The sequence below is a fragment of the Capsicum annuum genome, chromosome 12, assembly GCF_002878395.1.
Source record: "Capsicum annuum cultivar UCD-10X-F1 chromosome 12, UCD10Xv1.1, whole genome shotgun sequence".
In the NCBI taxonomy this organism is placed as follows: domain Eukaryota; kingdom Viridiplantae; phylum Streptophyta; class Magnoliopsida; order Solanales; family Solanaceae; genus Capsicum; species Capsicum annuum.
The window spans coordinates 231,180,509-231,198,689 of NC_061122.1; the positions used below are offsets into that span (position 1 = coordinate 231,180,509).

General features: G+C 35.4%; 2 protein-coding genes across 3 annotated transcripts; both read right to left on the reverse strand.

The window, feature by feature from the left end:
• Nucleotides 1–1,833: 1,833 nt before the first annotated feature.
• Nucleotides 1,834–4,639, reverse strand: LOC107851550 (60S ribosomal protein L29-1). 2 transcript variants are annotated; one of them, XM_047401339.1, is made up of 3 exons: nt 4,560–4,639; nt 4,295–4,410; nt 1,834–2,075 (listed from the first exon to the last, which is right to left on the reverse strand). In XM_047401339.1, exons 2-3 carry the CDS (start codon nt 4,394–4,396, stop codon nt 1,998–2,000), a joined length of 180 nt encoding a protein of 59 aa, XP_047257295.1. In that variant the 5' UTR covers nt 4,397–4,410; nt 4,560–4,639; the 3' UTR covers nt 1,834–1,997. The 2 variants fall into 2 exon arrangements, with proteins under 2 accessions (XP_047257295.1, XP_047257294.1); XM_047401338.1 differs by having other exon boundaries at nt 4,533–4,620.
• A 2,352-nt stretch (nt 4,640–6,991) lies between these two features.
• LOC107849734 (calmodulin-binding transcription activator 6) lies at nt 6,992–16,010 on the reverse strand. The gene is given in 14 exon segments (XM_016694297.2): nt 6,992–7,538; nt 7,620–7,922; nt 8,011–8,554; nt 8,820–9,517; nt 9,997–10,171; nt 10,173–10,336; nt 10,637–10,716; nt 10,828–10,947; nt 11,112–11,286; nt 11,965–12,010; nt 12,157–12,245; nt 12,608–12,723; nt 12,899–13,024; nt 15,821–16,010. Coding segments are annotated over 14 exon segments (2,745 nt in total). The 5' UTR covers nt 15,885–16,010; the 3' UTR covers nt 6,992–7,493.
• Nucleotides 16,011–18,181: the final 2,171 nt, after the last annotated feature.

The following is an 18,181-nucleotide window of genomic DNA, read 5'->3' on the forward strand; positions in this document are numbered from 1 at the left end:
ATGGATTTTCTCTTTCTTCTCTCTTCATTTTTCTTCTGAACTTGTTCATTCTCGACTTGACCTTTGAAACACGTAAAGCAGTAAGTTGGATGATGGGTGAAATGACTATAATACCCTTTTGATTGTGAGAAAAGAAACATTGGATTATGCAATTTGACTTATTAATATGTGAAATGAATAATTTTAATGTTCATTTTGATTTTTGGATTTTCTCTCTTCGTTTTTCTTCTGAAGTTGTTCATGCTCGACCCGACCTCTGAAACACAGAAAGAAGGAGATTGGATAACAAGTGAAATGACTATAATACCCTTTTGGCTGTGAGAAAAATATTGGACTATACAAGTTGGGCTTAATAATATATGTTGGACCTTATGGATTTGTCCATTGGGCTATGCTGTTGTTCGAGTCCACTTAATCTGTGTATATACCTTATAAAGCTCTTCATTTTCTTCTTTAACAATTCAATTTTTAGATGACGTGCACAAGTGAAATAAATTTTAGTTTGGAGCTTCTAGTTAAAGAGGGTTTGCGCGAAGTGTGCGCTTTTGGTTAGATAGTGTACAATACTACTTTATGTGTGTCTTATTTCTGTTATTTCATCTTATTTCATGTTTACTATCTTTCTGTCCTAAACCGAAATCTATTGGAAACAACCTCTAGTGGTATGGACCGTGTCTTATTTCTGTTATTTCATGCTTACTGTCTTTCTGTCCTAAGCCGGGATCTATCAGAAACAACCTCTAGCGGTACGGACTGCGCACATCTTACCCTCCTCAGACCTCATGGGAATACGCTGGGTTTGTTGTATTCACAAGTGAAACAAATTAGGAAAAATCAACCTCAACCCTTGGACACATCCACCATCAATTTCTCATTGTCATACTCAAAAAGTACAAAAACATTATATTAGCTATGATATAGTCCTTTCGCCTATGTACTTTAAACTTGTCAAAATGACATCTAATAATGTTTTTGTTTTTCCCTGTTGGAAGGCTTCGGTACAACTTTAAAACTGGTGAATAATAGTATGTCCATGGTAATGGTAAATACAGATTCATAAAATGCACTGCCACACTTACCGCGTTATATTATCTTACTCTCGTACCACTGGCCTGCACTTACTATCATGCCAAAAATCGACAGGCCAACATTTCAAGCTTTCAAGCTGCGGAATCCAGATTAGTCAGGTAATAGGTTCCAAATGAAAAATGCTTTAAGATAAAGCTCCACTTGATGGTAACAGAATGGAAATCGAAGTCCATACCGATGTAGATCAATCTTAACTTCCAACGAGCGCTAATTCTTTGCATACTGAGATATTCTCAGTAGCGCTCTGCCAAAGAGCCATACCTAAACACACATAAATAGAATCTATATGCATCATTTCTCCTCAGCGCAGAGAAAAGTTTCTTCAGCATGCATCATTGAAGTTAAGCCAATGGATCAGTCAACTTAAGACTTAAGGAAGACAATGCACATATGCCACAGAAACAGCCATCTCCGGTAAGCAAATCTATAAACCAGATGACATCTCATTCACAGAAGACTACGACAAAAACAACATACCCAGTGTACGTACTCCCACTAAGTGGGGTCTGGAGAGGGTAAAATGTACGCAGTCCATACCACTACCTCCGATGAAGTAGAGAGGCTGTTTCAATATATCAGTTGGAGTCTTCTATGTGAATCCTCCAAATCAATTCAACTTTCTTCAAGCCCTTCTCAGTCAAATGAAATACTTGTATTTTACGATCAACTAGAGATTTTCAACATACTGATTGAACAAAGGCCGAATAGCTAAATAAAGCATTAAGAAACGCAAGGGCGACTGCATTAATTTAAACTGTCTTCACAGAAAGATTAATAGACTACCAGTCAAAAACAAGGTTCCATACTAACTCAAGTATCCACTACAAATATCAAAACCATCAAACAAAGCCTCAACAAACCGAGAGATTGTCCGTCACGATGAATAGCTCATCACTATAACAATTCTTTTACTCTTCAGCAGATTCAACGATCTTCTTGTTGTGCTTCCGAGCATACCTCTGGTTCCTCAAAAACTTGGGATCCATCTGCATTTTACCATAAAAATAAAAAATCCCGAACTTTGGTAAACAACAGATCAACTTTTTCTTTGTTACTTTTATCATAAGCAAATCCATAATTTTATATCAGCGGATATAGAATATCACTACCCCTACTATTACTCTGTGGCAGCGATAGAACTTAGTATAACTAAATATATTGCTTCAAAACTGCTCATATTTAATACTCCTATGTGATCTACTTTCACCTGATTTAATAAACTTACGTCTATATGTCCAAATAGCTAGAAGTGTAAAGAAGAATCAACTAAGAAAGAGAAAAGATGGCCTTTTTTATCATAAGCAACTCAGTGAATTCATATCAACAGATACGAATATCTTTATACCTACTATTACTTGCGGCAGTGACAGAATTTAGTTTGACTACATATTTGTTTCAAAAACTGTTTATATTATATAAGGGTCTACATTTGCCAACGTAATAACCTTACATCCACATATATAATTTAAGGAGAAAAGATGGTTTTTTCAATCATAAGCAAATCCGTGATTTCATATCAGGAGATACAAATATCTTTACAACTACAGTGATTGAGCTTAGTACAACCACATATATTTTTTGAAAACTGCTCATATTATATACTTGTTCTACATTCGCCTGCTTTAGAAACCTTACATCCGTATTTTACCACAGACAAAAAAATCACAAACTTAAGTAGAACAATGTATTTATCTTTATCGTATCGGAAACAGGTAGGGTAAGGTCTGCATAAACTCTACCTTCCCCAAACTCCACTCGTTGGGATTATAATGGGTATGTTGTTGTTGTTGTTCTATCATAAGCAAATCCATGGATTTATATCAGCATATAGAGATATCTTTATACCTACTATTACACTGTGGCAGTGAGAACTCAGTCCAACTACATATATTTTTGAAGAATTAACCCTATTAGCTGCTCACCCAACAGCGACAACAACAACATACCCGGTGCAATCCCACAAGTAGGGTCTTGGAAAGGTAGAGTGTACGCAGACCTTGCCTCTACCTTGGGAAGTAGAGAGGCTGTTTCCAAAAGACCCTTGACTCAAGAAAAAAAAAAGTATTAATAGGAGTAAAGAAGTAATGTCAAAATAAAATATAGATAAAAGTCAAAGCATACTAAAAAGAAATGCAACTACAACAGTATACCTATAATCGAAATAATAATAGATGCTCACCCAAATGCATAAATTTAAGATGTATCTATAATCCATGTATAATATGTGTATAATCTATGTATCCTGCTAGAAAAACTAAACAGTGAATCCGACCGGCAATTTTTGTAAACATCCCTATATAAATGTTGTACATTGGCCTAATTTAATAACCTTAAAATATACATATCCAAATATTTTTTTTAATAAAAAATAAAGAGCACACAACATAATCCCAACAGTTTGGAGCTTAATTACAGCTTGCACATTCAATGAAAATCCCAATTTTGAGTCTGTCGAAGTACATAATTAGCTCTCGATACATCCAACGAAGATACATTTTTTCATTAGTAAAGATACATAATTTGCTCCCAATACATTTTTTCCGATTTTGAATCTATAGAGTGTCGAGATACATAATTGTCATGACCTGTATTAATGGTCGCGTGAGAGACATACATTAGGGTCACGTGAGAGGCACGGACAGTCCGCTTCAATATAAACACAGTGAACTATTGTGGAAGAGGGAACGAATTATTTTGGTAAAATCCCAACGATCTTTTCCTCTCACTCTCTCATTTCTCTCTCTTCTTCCTAACTACTTCTTCCTCCTCTCGGCTAATTCTATCCCTAATTGCCATTGAAGGTGACGATTGGAGCTTCCATGGCGACTTATCTCTCATAGTATCCAATTCAATTTATCAATTGTAATAGCTAGTTTGTATTGAATTTGGATTACCAATAAAAATTCCCCTTTCGCGATTTCAAATTCTCTTTGATTATCGAAGTACATAACAATAATACATCAAACGAATATACATTTTCCTTTATAAAGATACATAATTAGCTCCTGATACATTTTTTCCTATTTTAAGTCTGTCAAGATACATAATTAGCTCCCGATACATACATAATTAGTTGATATTTTTGTAATTACTTTGTAACGGTAGTGATTTATGTAAATATGATAAGTTAATGTGTATGCTTATGCTATTTTTCCAAAAATAAAACTATCATAGATAGGAACAAAGATGATTTTTTCTAACATACCCCTTTGGTAGAACTGTGTCTATGCCTTTTGGGTTTCTTTATTCCATTTCTGTGTGCCTTATACGACTGATTATGAGCTGTGTGATTCTTCGACTTTGCCATTTCTTCACAATCAACTGCATAACACACACAAACAAAAAATATATACAAAAATTAGCAAAAATTTCAATGAAAAATTCAGCTCAACTAGGGTGGGGGAGTGGGGGGAGTGGGGGTGGGGCGTGCGGGGTAGGGGTACCTGTTGCAGGCGATTAGGGATTCTTACCAGAGAGGAAGAGATTTGGGTACTTATGGGAATTTGTATTTGAAACCCTAGATATTGTGAAATGACGAAAATAGCCTTGAGATTTGGTGGTAATGTGATTTGGGCTTAGATTGGTATGTAAATGTAATTTGGGCCTTTGGGCTTAAATGGTAGAGTCCAGTCATTTTTTTCTCCCTCTTGGAAAAATAACATAAATATACACCTTAACTTACCGTATTTACGTAAATTTTTATCCTTATAAAATAATTAAAAAAATTGCAACTAAGTATGTAACTTCGTTGAATGTATTGGAGAGCTAATTATACATCTCGACAGACCCAAAATCGAAAAAAATATATCGAAAACTAATTATGTATCTTCGTCAAATGTATAGGGAGCTAATTATGCATCTCGACAGACCCAAAATCTGAAAAAATATATCAAAAACTAACTATGTATCTTTACAAAGGAAAAAATATATCTTTGTTGGATGTATTATGTATCTCGACATATTAAAAATCAGAACAAATATATCGCTAGCTAATTATGTATCTTTACAAAGGAAAAATGTATCTTTGTTGAATGTATTAAGAGCTAATTATGTATCTCAACAGACCCAGAATCGAGATTTTCAGTAATTATGCAAAATGTTGAGTTTGTTGTAATTAAGCTCTAGACTATCGCAATTTATGTTGTTTGCCCAATCCTATATTAAAATATATTTACCACTATAACAATACTTTTTATTTATCATTATTTGTAACAACTGCATTATGTATTAAACGTGAATTATGAATGCAGTATAGCTGTATTAGAAGTGTTTTAAAAGGTATTATGCTTGTTAGGTAAGAAATTTGCAATGTGTATTAAAAGTGAGCTATGCATGCAATATCGATGTGCCGTAATTTATATCTGAAAAAAATCTATTGTCATAGACGATAAATATTTTTTAAATATAACATATCTATGTGAACAACACACAACCATTTAAAAACTAAACAAAATATTTATAGCTGGTTAGATTTATTAAGGCTTTAGTAATACTTGAATTAGTTATGAGGAAAGTTGCGTACAATTTTATGCAGGTTTTAGTTATTCATGTATTAGTTATTCCATCTTTTTTCCTCGCATAAATTATACATAAATTTCCTAGTGGCTTATACATATATTAGTTATGAGACATGATCTTAACCAACTACCAAGTATGGTATTACTTAGACAATATCTTATACGTGAATAATATTTCTCTTATCCAGCTACCAAACGACCCCTTAAAATTTAACTGCTTCCTAACCAACTTCAAACGTGGTATGGGAATATAGATTTATAGTTGTTCTCTTCGGCATATTTGATGTGTGGGAATATACTGGGTATGTTGTTGTTGGTGATGGTGATTTGTTGGTGTCCTAATTTATATTTCTTGTATTGCATGGGCTTGGGTCGGTGCCTTGGCGGTCAGAGGCACGTCTAGAATTTAAGTTTTATGAATTTAATCTTTATCGTTCTTAGCATTTGAGCTCATTATATTTTCAAATTAGGGTTCACACCTACTGTTTGTTATAATTTTATGGATTTTGATACATAAATTTGTCTTCGGAAGTACTAGGGTCAGATAAATCTGATAACATCAGCCTACATCCGCCTCTGTCGATGGTAACTAAATAGAAAGAGAAGATTGTTCCGAAAGGGGTATACCGTATACATTCTTTGCTGTCACTGTGGATTCCTGACGCACAAAGAGATTTTACTCATCGATGTCAATTGGGTCCATGAAATGAGGCCCTAGTGCATTGGATCGATGGATAAGAGAATTGAGTTAGACATAAAAAGCGCTTGGGCGCTCTACATAATAGAAAGAATATTGGCCAAGAATACGAAATCTACTCTATCTACTGATACGAGAAAGATTGTTGCGAAAGGGGTATACTGTATACATTCTTTCGTGTTACTGTGGAGTCGTGAAGCACAAAGAGATTTTACTCAGTGATTTCAATTTGGTCGATGAAATGAGACCTATTGCATTGGATCGATGGATATGAGAATTGAGCTGACATAAAAGCGCTCGGGCACTCCCATAGAAATTATATTGACCAAGAATACGAAATCTACTCTATCTACTGATACGAGAAAGAATATTGCGAAAGGGTATACATTCTTTGGTATTACCGCGGAGTCCTGAAGCACAAAGAGATTTTACTCATCGATGTCAATTTGGTCCATGAAATGAGGCCTAGTGCATTTGATCGATGGATAAGAGAACTGAGCTGACATAAAAAGTGCTTGTGCGCTCTACATAGTATAACAACAACATAACCATGTACTCCCACGAAGTGGGTTTGGGGGAGGGAAAAATATATGCAATTCATACCACTACCTCATATGAAGTAGAGAGGCAGTTTCCGATAGACCCCTGGCTCAGGACAGATAACTGTATAAAAAAAAATCAAATGGTTTTCTCAAACACTTTTCATAAGGAAAAGAACATTTCACAATCAAGTGAATACCCCTTCACTTTTTGCAAGAGATGGTCTAAACTCACTAAAATTGACAAACAATACAACTTAGTTTCACAATCTAATGTTTCTCTCAGTATGTAATACGCTCAGAACTCGCGATGAAGATTCATACGCGGGTGATCAAATACGCTCAGAACTTGCGATGAAGATTCATACGTCTACTATCTCACACTCCATCGCAACTTGAATGAAGGAACCTTACCATGCCCAAGTTAGTGTATCTAGTCGTCTTTCTGCAGAAGCGCCTATTTGCTTCTTGAAAAACAGCTTCTACTTCAAGCCTATACCGTTAAAGAACCAACGAAGACTACCTGCGTCTAGAAATTTACAGTATCTGTTGATGTTACGCATTGACTTGATGTATAAATTGGCACCAAATCTTGTTTTTCATGCGCAGTGTCGTAGCAGCCAAAAATATGAAATGTCATGCGTCGCCCTCTTACTCCATCTCGGTATCAGGATTGAGAGTCCCTTCATATATCAGCTGTGATAAAAAAAAAATATAGGTAAAGCGTAAAGGAGTTTTAAAATTTGTCTCCGAGTCTATTTCTAGTATAGCAATTACCGTTGCCTTATTGTGTTCCAACTTCATCCTCCAATATTGTTCTTGTGTTTGCTTTGAACGAAACATGGCCTGAACTCGCACAACAGATCTCTCGATACGCTCTTCAGCTTGTTTCCTACTGGATTGGAAGAAATCCTCTTCCATATCATCTGGTTTGTGATTAACTACTTGACTAGATGGGAGTTGAAGCCCACGAAAGCCTTTCTTCTTCAAATGCCAACGAAATAAGGCCTTTTCAAGCACTCCGACAGACCAAATTATCTCCCGGTAATGCCTTCGGACTTGGAAATCACGGAACACAGCCTGCATAACCAGAGGCAGGTTCCGTTAACGATGGATCATGTTATTCTGTTAGTTTTATGCGTAAGTCGCAGAGTAAAGAGGGCGTTACTTGAATTTTGATGGCCTGACGACGCATGTGAAGAAACTCTTTCCTCATCTTCCAAGTTCGGAACCTATACTGGATTCGTGCAGCAGCTGCCAGCTGTTTCTGCATCTCATAGTTGCGGAAAGCATGCTGAATCTTCATAGCCGCAATTATATTACGTGCTTCCATCTCTTGATTCGAAGACTCAACTGCTTTTGTCCGCGCTTTCAGTGAACGCTCCCTGAATGCAGCCTGGATACGTGCAGCTGAATCTGCAGCAGTACAATAAGCTGCTAAACTATCTTTCAGATTTAGCTCTTCCTCTGTGAAGTTCCCGGGGTTTATAGATTCAGTAGTCGTTTGGAGTGAACCACTGATGTTTCCAGCTAACGCCATATCCTTAAATTGTGCGACTATAGCCTTCTCCGCGAGATAAGCACCCAAACCCTCATGACCGTTTTTAGATGCAAGTTCAGAAGCAGTACATCCACCGAGGTTTTCTGACGTGGGATCCGTGACCAGATTTGGTTTTGCTCCCGCAGATAAAAGAGTTGCAACCATTTTTTCCCTGACAGTCCAAATACACAAAATATAAACAGCCTTATACTTGAAACGACCAAAAATTGAAAATATACGCTCCGTGTTGGTTCTACTTTCATTATTTTGGAGCGGAGAAATGACGTGAACGAAGGTCAAACTGGTTGTCGGACAGCAGTCGTTCAACTTCGACACAACCAAAGGTATAACGACTATTCTAAAGAGTTTACATTATAAGAAAAGAAAGAATCAAACGATAGATAATTGCAACATTCCGGAGCTGTAACTACGGATACCTTCCATAATACGCAGCCCAATGGAGAGCTGTCCGCCCATATTTGTCTCGATAATCTAATGACAAACCGGACCAGGAAAATGGATATACAGCCCAAGTGTAACCTAGGATAGCACACAAATGAATAACTCCTTGACCTCGCTCGTCATGTTCTGAGATTTTACATCCTTCAACAATTCTTTCCATAAGCCATTCCTGTAAACTGGTTCGCAAAGAGAGCTCAAACAAGCGATCTTTTGCACATGCGACAGAGAGTTTCTTGTCTTCAATTGATTTGATCAGACAAGCCCAATTATCGATAATGTGAGAACATTTTCCAGCAAATGTTTTCGCATCTTTCAGCAACTCTTGATGTATTTTGCTGGATAAAATATTAAGGCTCTTCGATGTAGAGAACAGCAGATGAGCAAGCCTCATTTGAAGCGCAAGTTCATCCCAATTTGATTTATTCTCCGGGGGTTCTGTCGAAAGATGTACTGAAGGAGCTCGAAACTCAAAGCTCATGATTTGACTAATAGGTTTATTACCATCGAAACTTAAATATATGTTTACCAGTCCGGGGGTTTGAGGAGAAACTACGCAACGATATACCACAGGTTGGAGAATTTCTGCCGGAAAACAAGCATCGCCACACACACAACACAAGCTAGAACTGTCGAGATGTGAGTGTCCTCCGTGAAAATGCCTGATGACAAAGATCTGCGATCATAGAGACAGCGTCATAACTGTTAGGTCATAGCTCAAAAGACATTTTTATCTTGACCGTGGCAAAGAACTTCGCGTGCTATAAGAATAATATGTAAAAGTTTAAAGAGGTAAAGAAAATGTCTCTCTTTGATAATTGAACACATCACGTTCACAAAACAGGTCGATGGCCACAGTATGCTAACCTTTTTCTCTATGTTTTTTTCCCTGAAACGCTAACGTATCTTAATTCTCAACCTAAAATGTTATGTTATGCCAGGTCAGTTCAGATCAGTTATAACAAAACACTTATTTTCTATTAAAGCAAAATGACATTGAACACAAATACATGACGAGTAATAAAACTTCCTTTATTCTGATATTATCGCTTGTGTTTTATCGAGTTTACTTAAAGCCAATATCATGACAGACAACATTTTTCTTCTTGCAAAGAGAACTATTGAATCAAGATAGCATGTGTGTGAAGAAAGGACCTTTGTTTCATCAGTTGAAAGAGCCCACGCAGGCGATATTTCTGTTATGTTGAAATTCTGCTCCCTTGCATACGATTGACCTGTTGATGCAGAAGATTCGGGAGTTGGATCATCTGGGGATCCCGGAGGATCAGTGATGAGGTAGCTCATCCACCTTCCGAAGCTATCCTGAGTTAAGTGTATCCTTGTTCTGACTATCGGAGGAGTCGCCTGTGCTTACTGTCATTACTCCAGACTCATTCTCCTGAAAACTTGAAGTCATTTGACCATCCGCTGTCTGGAAGGTGATCTCATTTCCGTTGTTAACTGTAGACATTCTCTCGAGAGAAGAAGATACACCCTACAAGAAATCAATATTAGTATCCAACTAAAATAAACGGAAAAAAAGATATTACCGAGCAGCATTCAGCACACATAGGTGTCTCTCGTTCCAAGTCACCACACTCCTGCGTCGTGGGAATCACTCTAGCTTCTTATAGTACATAGTTAATTTTAAACGTCAGTAAAACTGGATTTCTACTGGTTTTGATAATAATGATAAGCCGGAAGTACTGTTCGTGCATGTTGGTGCAAGAGAAAAATGTGAGTTGGAGGAGAATTACATCAATGAACCAAGCTGCGCATATATTTATGTACTTACGTTGAGTCTGTAACCATTTAATTCACATAGATTATGTTGCTCATACGACGTGTGCTGCACAGAAACAGTTCTACCTCCTGCTGCAAAATTTAGGTAAATACTCAATAAATAACTGCTTTACGAATGTAAATAATAAACTAGTCTATAAGATACACGTACGCGTACTAATAATAATAGCATCATGCATATACCTTGTTGAGTAGAAATTATCATGTTAGAATCACCAGGTGCCAAAAGATCATCCCATTCAAGTGTGTTAATCTCGAGTAGCCGCTGTTCATGATTTTGGACGGTCATATCGCTGTTAGGTTCTGTCAATCAGTAGAAGACGGGACTTTAATCCAGCCGATTTTGAATGAGAAAAGAGGTTTTAAGCATATTCCGAGATCATCAATAGAAGGTTCAGTTCAGGATATCGACACTCATTAACATAAATGCAAAAAGATATCATTTCTACAAAGCAAATCGACAGTACCTAAATGTGCATGTTGGCTAACGGAATATTGCTGATCAACTGCTGAATCAGGTTGTCCTGATAAATCCCAAGAAGCAGACATATCGGCAGGACCAGACAACGCGGAACCAGAACTAACGGGGGCAGCTTTGTTGTTGGAGAAACCCTGTGATTGTACAGTGAACATAGTCGATAACTGAATTAACACATTGTTTGTGATCCACATAAAAACTAGAAATGAGAACCTAGGCATATATGGTTACGCTTTAAAGTGATTTGGAAGTACCCTACGAGCACTTGGAAATAACTACCGTAGATGCACCTGATCAAATTTAGTAAACCTCATGCTGTTTACTAACCAAGACCAAATTAGCAGGCGCTACCACAGTGACCACGTAAACCAGTAACCTCTAGGCGGCATAACAAATAGTTTCTCAACGTTCCTTGTAAGTAAGTAACTGATTTGCAAATCAAACAAATTCCACGGAAAACACACATGGCAGCAGTAGCTGCATACACTTGGAAAAACGGCTATAAATAAGCCTCATTAAATGTAGAAAATACGGACAATTTTCTAGCGATAAGGTCTAATGTTTTTTCGTACACTTGAAACCTGTTTTCTCGTTACGTCATTCTAATTTGATGCAAGCTCCATTCAACATAAAACAACTCAGTTGTCATGTAACTGGAGAACCATCGAACAATTGCTACTGTGTTCTTGGTGAATATCATAGAGAAACGATAAGGAAAAAGCAAATACAAATTTCCTTTGCATGAAAACAAACATAACAGCCGCAACTATTTGTTTTTTTCACACTAAGTAATACGCTTGACCCAAAAAAAGAGAGGAGGAGAAACAGAATCGTAAACAAACCTCTATAGTTTCACGGTAATGGACAAGGACTACATGTTCAAGAGTCCTGATACAAACAGAGAAATCAACAAAAATCGATCATACTCCATGGATACATCTTATTTTATGCAACTTCCACAGCGAGCTATTAAGTTTTAACCAAAGAATAACAAGAAAGTGGGAAAATTTTTCGACTATTAGAGTTATTCATACTTGTCGAGCAGCCAGTAGCATCTCCGAACAAAGGTCGAGGAATCTTCTCCATGTGCATAGTATACATGAATCCATTCTTCATTACCAACCTGCACTACGAAACAAATTGAATTTCATCTATCTGGAAGGCAAACTACTCATCAATCAAGAAAACTTCAGATAGCATTACGGCCACTCAATAATTTCCTCCCATCATATGTACTAATCACCTTCAGCACAATGCCAAATTTGACGACAAGAGGATTTGAATGGTCATTTGCCTCGTTAAATATTCTGCTACAAACACTAACGCTGAAACATGTTATATGCTAGCTACAACCTTTACTTAGGGAAAATATTTTCAAATTAGCTGTTATAACGAGAAGGCGATGTAGAAATTTATAGCAGAAATGCAAAATAAGAAGCATCTATCTACTAGAAAAACACCATATTAAAGGCGGTTAGACCTCACTTTTAAGTGTTCGTGAGCTTCTTTTACGGTCTTCCCATCCTTTTTCTTCTTCCTGTTATGTCCATCTCTCCGGAAATTCCTGAGCATCTTACGATCAAACAACACAATTGCGCCACCTACGCGTTAGAATCAGAGAATATTAGATGAACGCCGTGGTACTTTCCATGTCCTAAAAGGGAAAAAAATTCTTTTTCATGAGGAATTCAAGTTCGATTTCCTCTAATACTATTAATGGATTTCGAGAAAACAATCAAAACCATAAGAAGCTCTTCATGCTTAGAATAAGGTTACTTATAGGCAAGTTTACAGGCTTGACATTGATGTTGAAATACTTGTGGTTGCAAAGTATTGCATGAATCTCGTTTGGTCGGAGCCACCTCATCTTCGATTCCTCCATTATGTTGGGAATATCCAAATCTACGCAAGAACAAGAGAATATCAACAGTCGTTAGCTAATAAATTCAACATATTAACAACACCAACAATAACATACCAAGTGTATTCCCACAGTGTGGTCTAGTGTGGTCTGGGGAGGGTAAAATGTACGCAGTCCATACCACTACCTCCGACGAAGTAGAGAGGTTGTTTCCGATAGACCCCCGACTTTCAACATATTAAGTAAAAGAAAATTTGTAATGCAAGCAACAAAACAAAGAAAGTCGATGCATGTGCTGATTTCAGCATAGCATTTTTTGTTGCAGTACATTACGAGTTCACATGTCCATGCAGAAGGGCTCTTCATTGCTCCCAAATCGATTAGAACACTTCTTAAATTTCGAGCTTTCCTCGCTTTTGTGGTATACCAAAAAAGCAACTAGTATGAATTCAATCTCGTTTTATCTGCGAACTGAACATAATGTCTTCTTTTATCACAATCAAGGACGGATTTTAATGGTATCAGACAAAGAAGGCCAAATACCGAAGAAAAAGATAATCTTTCTGCCCATCCCTTTTCTCTCCGTGCTGCTAGACAGCTAGTCTTGAGAAATGTCACCGATTACAACAACAACAATATACACAACGTATTCCCACAAAGTGGGGTCCAGGGAGGGTAAAGTGTACGCAGTGTACGCAGTCCATACCACTACCTCAGACGAAGTAGAGAGGCTGTTTCCGATAGACCACCCCCGGCTCAGGACAAACAAAATTTATGGTATTATTAGTAAAGCCTTCTCTTCCAATCAACTTGTTCCTAGGAATTAGTCTTAGCATAAAGGTTACCTGGTTTTTTTATGGGAAGTCTTTTGTATCTAATCAGCAGTTACGCCGTAAATTCAAGTAACTCAGGCAGCAATCTCCGTCACAAGTACATCCACCATTCGCGGTAAACTAGTGACATGCATGAAAGTACAGTATAATTAAAGAGAGATTTGTATGTAAAATATCGGGATAGTTGTGATATTTGCAGAACCTCTAGTCTTAAAGAACCCCTAATTTGTCTTGGAAAACAAATTATTGAGTATTGGAATGACAACAACAACTACGTCTCAATCCCAAACTCAAGTCGGAACTCGCCTATATGAACCTCACTGATCATGCTGCTCCATTTAAGCTCATCTTATGCAAAATATTATACAAAAAATTCCATATAACGGACCCCCAACTAGTTTGGAATCGGGAACAGTACTCAACAACACAAAGTCATCTGGTTTATTCAAAAATTTGCCCGTCAGAGCAGGAACGAATGTGAAATCATCTAGTATTCGACTGAGATATATAGACCGTAACACAGCTGCATTGATACCGAGGACTCATACAGCCAACTTCAGCTAGTTTTGGATCGAGGCATAGTAGTTGTTACTGTTGTAACAACATTCGAGTAAGCATTCATCAAAATATTAGATTTGTAGTACAAAAAGAAACCAAATAAGTACACATTTTTGTACATAATTAAGATAACATATACAAAGTATGAACAACAACTACGCCTTAATCTTCTAAATATCCAAACCAAACCAAATAAAATCGGTATTTTTAATCATAACGACAACTACATTTCAATCTTAAAGCAAGTTGGAGTCTGCTATATGAATCCCCGACTACTATGCAGCTTTAATAAGTTCCTAGATTGTTTTTCTTTTTTCTTTAATGTTTCTACATATATAAAAAGATACTACATTGTCATAAATTACTGAAATGAAACAAGCGTAACAGAAATAGATACAGATAATATATAAGCGTCCAACTAGTTTGAGATTGAGACGTCAGAACTGTTATAGCACAACAACAACAATATATATACCCAGTATAATCCCACAACTGCGGCCTGGAGAGGATGATAGGATGTTCTTAGACCTTACGTCTAACTTTTGTGGGGTAGATACTTTGTTTCTGATAGACCATTAGCTCAAAATTAATGTAATCGACGCAAGAAAGTAAAAAAGGTAGTCCGGTGCACTAAAGTGCCCACTATGTGCAGGGTCCGAGGAAGGGCCCCGCCACAAGGGTGTATTTTACGCAGCCTTATCTAGCATTACTGCTAAATGTTGTTTCAAAGGCTTGAACCCCCGTGTCCTCCTGGTCATATGGCAGCAACTTTACCAGTTACTCAAAGGCTCCCCTTCGACACAAGAAAGTAAGAAACAAAAAGAGAGAACAAAATATCAATGCACCAAACAAGTATTAGCAACAGGTACTAATACATATATTGGAGAAAACAAAACTATGTAATAACTACCAGTAAAAACATACGCGCACTCAGTGTATATACACCGGGTGCGTGTAAGTTTTAACCATAACTAAATCATATTACTACAAGTACCCAAGGGGGCGACCTATTAGTCAATGAAGTGGTTTAGAACCATGCGGTCTCACGTTCAAATTCAACAAAGATAAAAATACTAGGTGATTTCTTCGTACTTGTTTCTAATGTGTGAGGTGACAGGAATATGTAAAATTAATCGAGATACGCCCAAGCTACCCCGGACACCACATCATCTTAAAAACATAAAAAACATATTAATTACTAGAAGCACCCAAGAGCGCGACCTATTAGTTAATGAAGTGGTTCAGAACCATGCGGTCTCACATTCAAAATTCAACAAAGATAAAATACTAGGTGATTTCTTCGTACTTATTGCTAATGTGTGAGGTGAACAGGAATATGTAAAATTAATCGAGGTGCGTACAAACTGCCCAAACACCACATTATCATAAAAAAAACCATAAAAATTATATTACTAAAAATACGACAACGTTCGAATACCTACTAACCTTGCATAGTACGAAATCCATGAATTTCCCAACCAATGAGTCTTCCTTGTACGTTATTTTCCATTACAATAAAAAAAAAAATTAAAAAACGAATCAAACTACGTAATTAATCAATCAATTAACCAAACTATATATGAATTAAAAACTTGTTTAACGAACATTCAACGTCCAAAATTTAGATAAATATGACCTAATTATACATTGATTAAGGTGAGGATTTTATATTAATGTGACAATTTTGCTAATCAAATTTTTGCATTTTTAACGGGTCGGGTCGGGTCGGTTAGAATGGTAACACCCATTTTGCATGCAGCGTTTACCGTTTACGTATGTGCACGTGGATGTTAAAATTGGTCTATAAAAATGTAATTAATCTAATTAATTTAAATTTAATTGCGGAATTAAGATTTTCATTAAGGGGTGTCGATCAAAATATAAAAAATAAATTTACAAAAAAAAAGAAATTATTTTGATTGCTCACACCCCTTAAGTACATGTGGTTGTACGCCACTATTTGGATTGATGGTTGATGTGTTATTTATTAACTCAATTCATTTTAATTAAAAGTATAAGCTAATTTTTACTATTTTAGTTTGAAAGGATCCATATATACATCAAACCAATATATAAATGATATGTATTTGTACATGAATTTTCGTTATTTAGCTATTGTTAATTAAAAAAATTTCTCCTCATAAATTACTTAATCATGATAAATTATTATGGTTCGATATGAATATTAAATACAAATAAATATTACCGTTTAGGACTTACATACGTGTAAATGGGAACAACCATCAACGAGGTATAAGGAATACTAATCCCAATATTAATTTTAGTATGAGTTTACCTTACGTATGATTAGAATAAAAAATTACAGGATAACTTATCCAAAATTAATTATTCTGAATTATAATATTATTTTTATCTCATTTATTAAAATTAAATAATAATCTCAAAATATCAATAGCTAATTTCAAAATAAATTATTTCGAAATAACTTATTCCCAAACAAGCAAGTTGAATATTTGTCAAGTGGTGTCACTTGGACCACTTGTGATATATAGTCAATTTTGTCTCCTAATTACTTTCTGCTTAATCACATGCGTTTCTCCAATTAGAGCTAAACAATATAATTTGGTTTACTAATTTGTCCTTATCATCTACCAAGATTTTACTAATAAGAATTTTATTTTGTTTTGTTTTCCTTTTTTGGTCCTATATCCAATTTAAATTAATTGAACTACTATTATATTTATTAGCAAGTTCTCCATTTGTTTTTCCTTAATGGTATGGCTAGTAAAATATTTAACCTACGTCTTTAAAATTTTGTGACCTTAAAATATTTTAAAATGAAATTTATGATTTTATTTTTACTTAAAATAATTTAAAGATTATAAAAAAAAAGTTACAAATTTTATCTACAACAAAAAAGTAAAGTTATATCTTTCTTATCAAAAGATTTTAGAGCTTTGAATTAAATAACACAAATTTTCATATTAATAAATAATTTGTTTACAACAACATCCAAGATTGTGTAGTGCAAGCAAATGACTAACATCTTATTAATTATAATTAATTTTACTGTTATAAATTATAATATTAATTTATTGATATGCGTCTTTAAACATATCAGACATTTAACAATTAAAATATTTAACATATATAATATAAATTTATAAAATCCATCCATATCATGTTCTGTGGCATTGAATTGTATATATTGTAGGATGTTTTGTAGAATCTTGACGTTTTTGAGTTGTAAGTTCTGAATAGAGATGAAACTAAAATAAAAATTGAAAGGGGTCAAATATATGGTGTCAAAAACAGGATATTGACGAAAGATATACCATTTGATGGTTTGAGATTTTCCTGATGCAGTTTGAGTTACGGGAAGCAAGACAAGAAGGTAGCCCTAATGAAAGTGTGAAGGACTTGAAGGAACGATTTGACAAGCAATCGGGTATTACTCGATTAAGTAGGAAGAAAGTTATCTTTTCAAAGGCCCAACCGTCATGTTGTTTTGGTGATTGGAGATATTGTAATATTATTAGTTTTACATTTGATATTTACGTTGAAATCTGTTAATTTATATTTATGCTATGTAAAAATTTGAGACTTTGAGTGATTAAAGTATTTGTTATTTAAGCTTTGTTCATATCTACAATTGAAATCTGTTAATTTATATTTATGCTATGTAAAAATTATTTGAGACTTTGAATGATTAAAGTATTTGTTATATAAGCTTTGTTCATATCTACAACTCAAACCCAATATGGAGTGTAATTGAAAATGAGAATCTTCTATTCTTACTTTCAAATCTCAAATTTAAATTCTTTATTGTTATAAAACAAGAAAGAA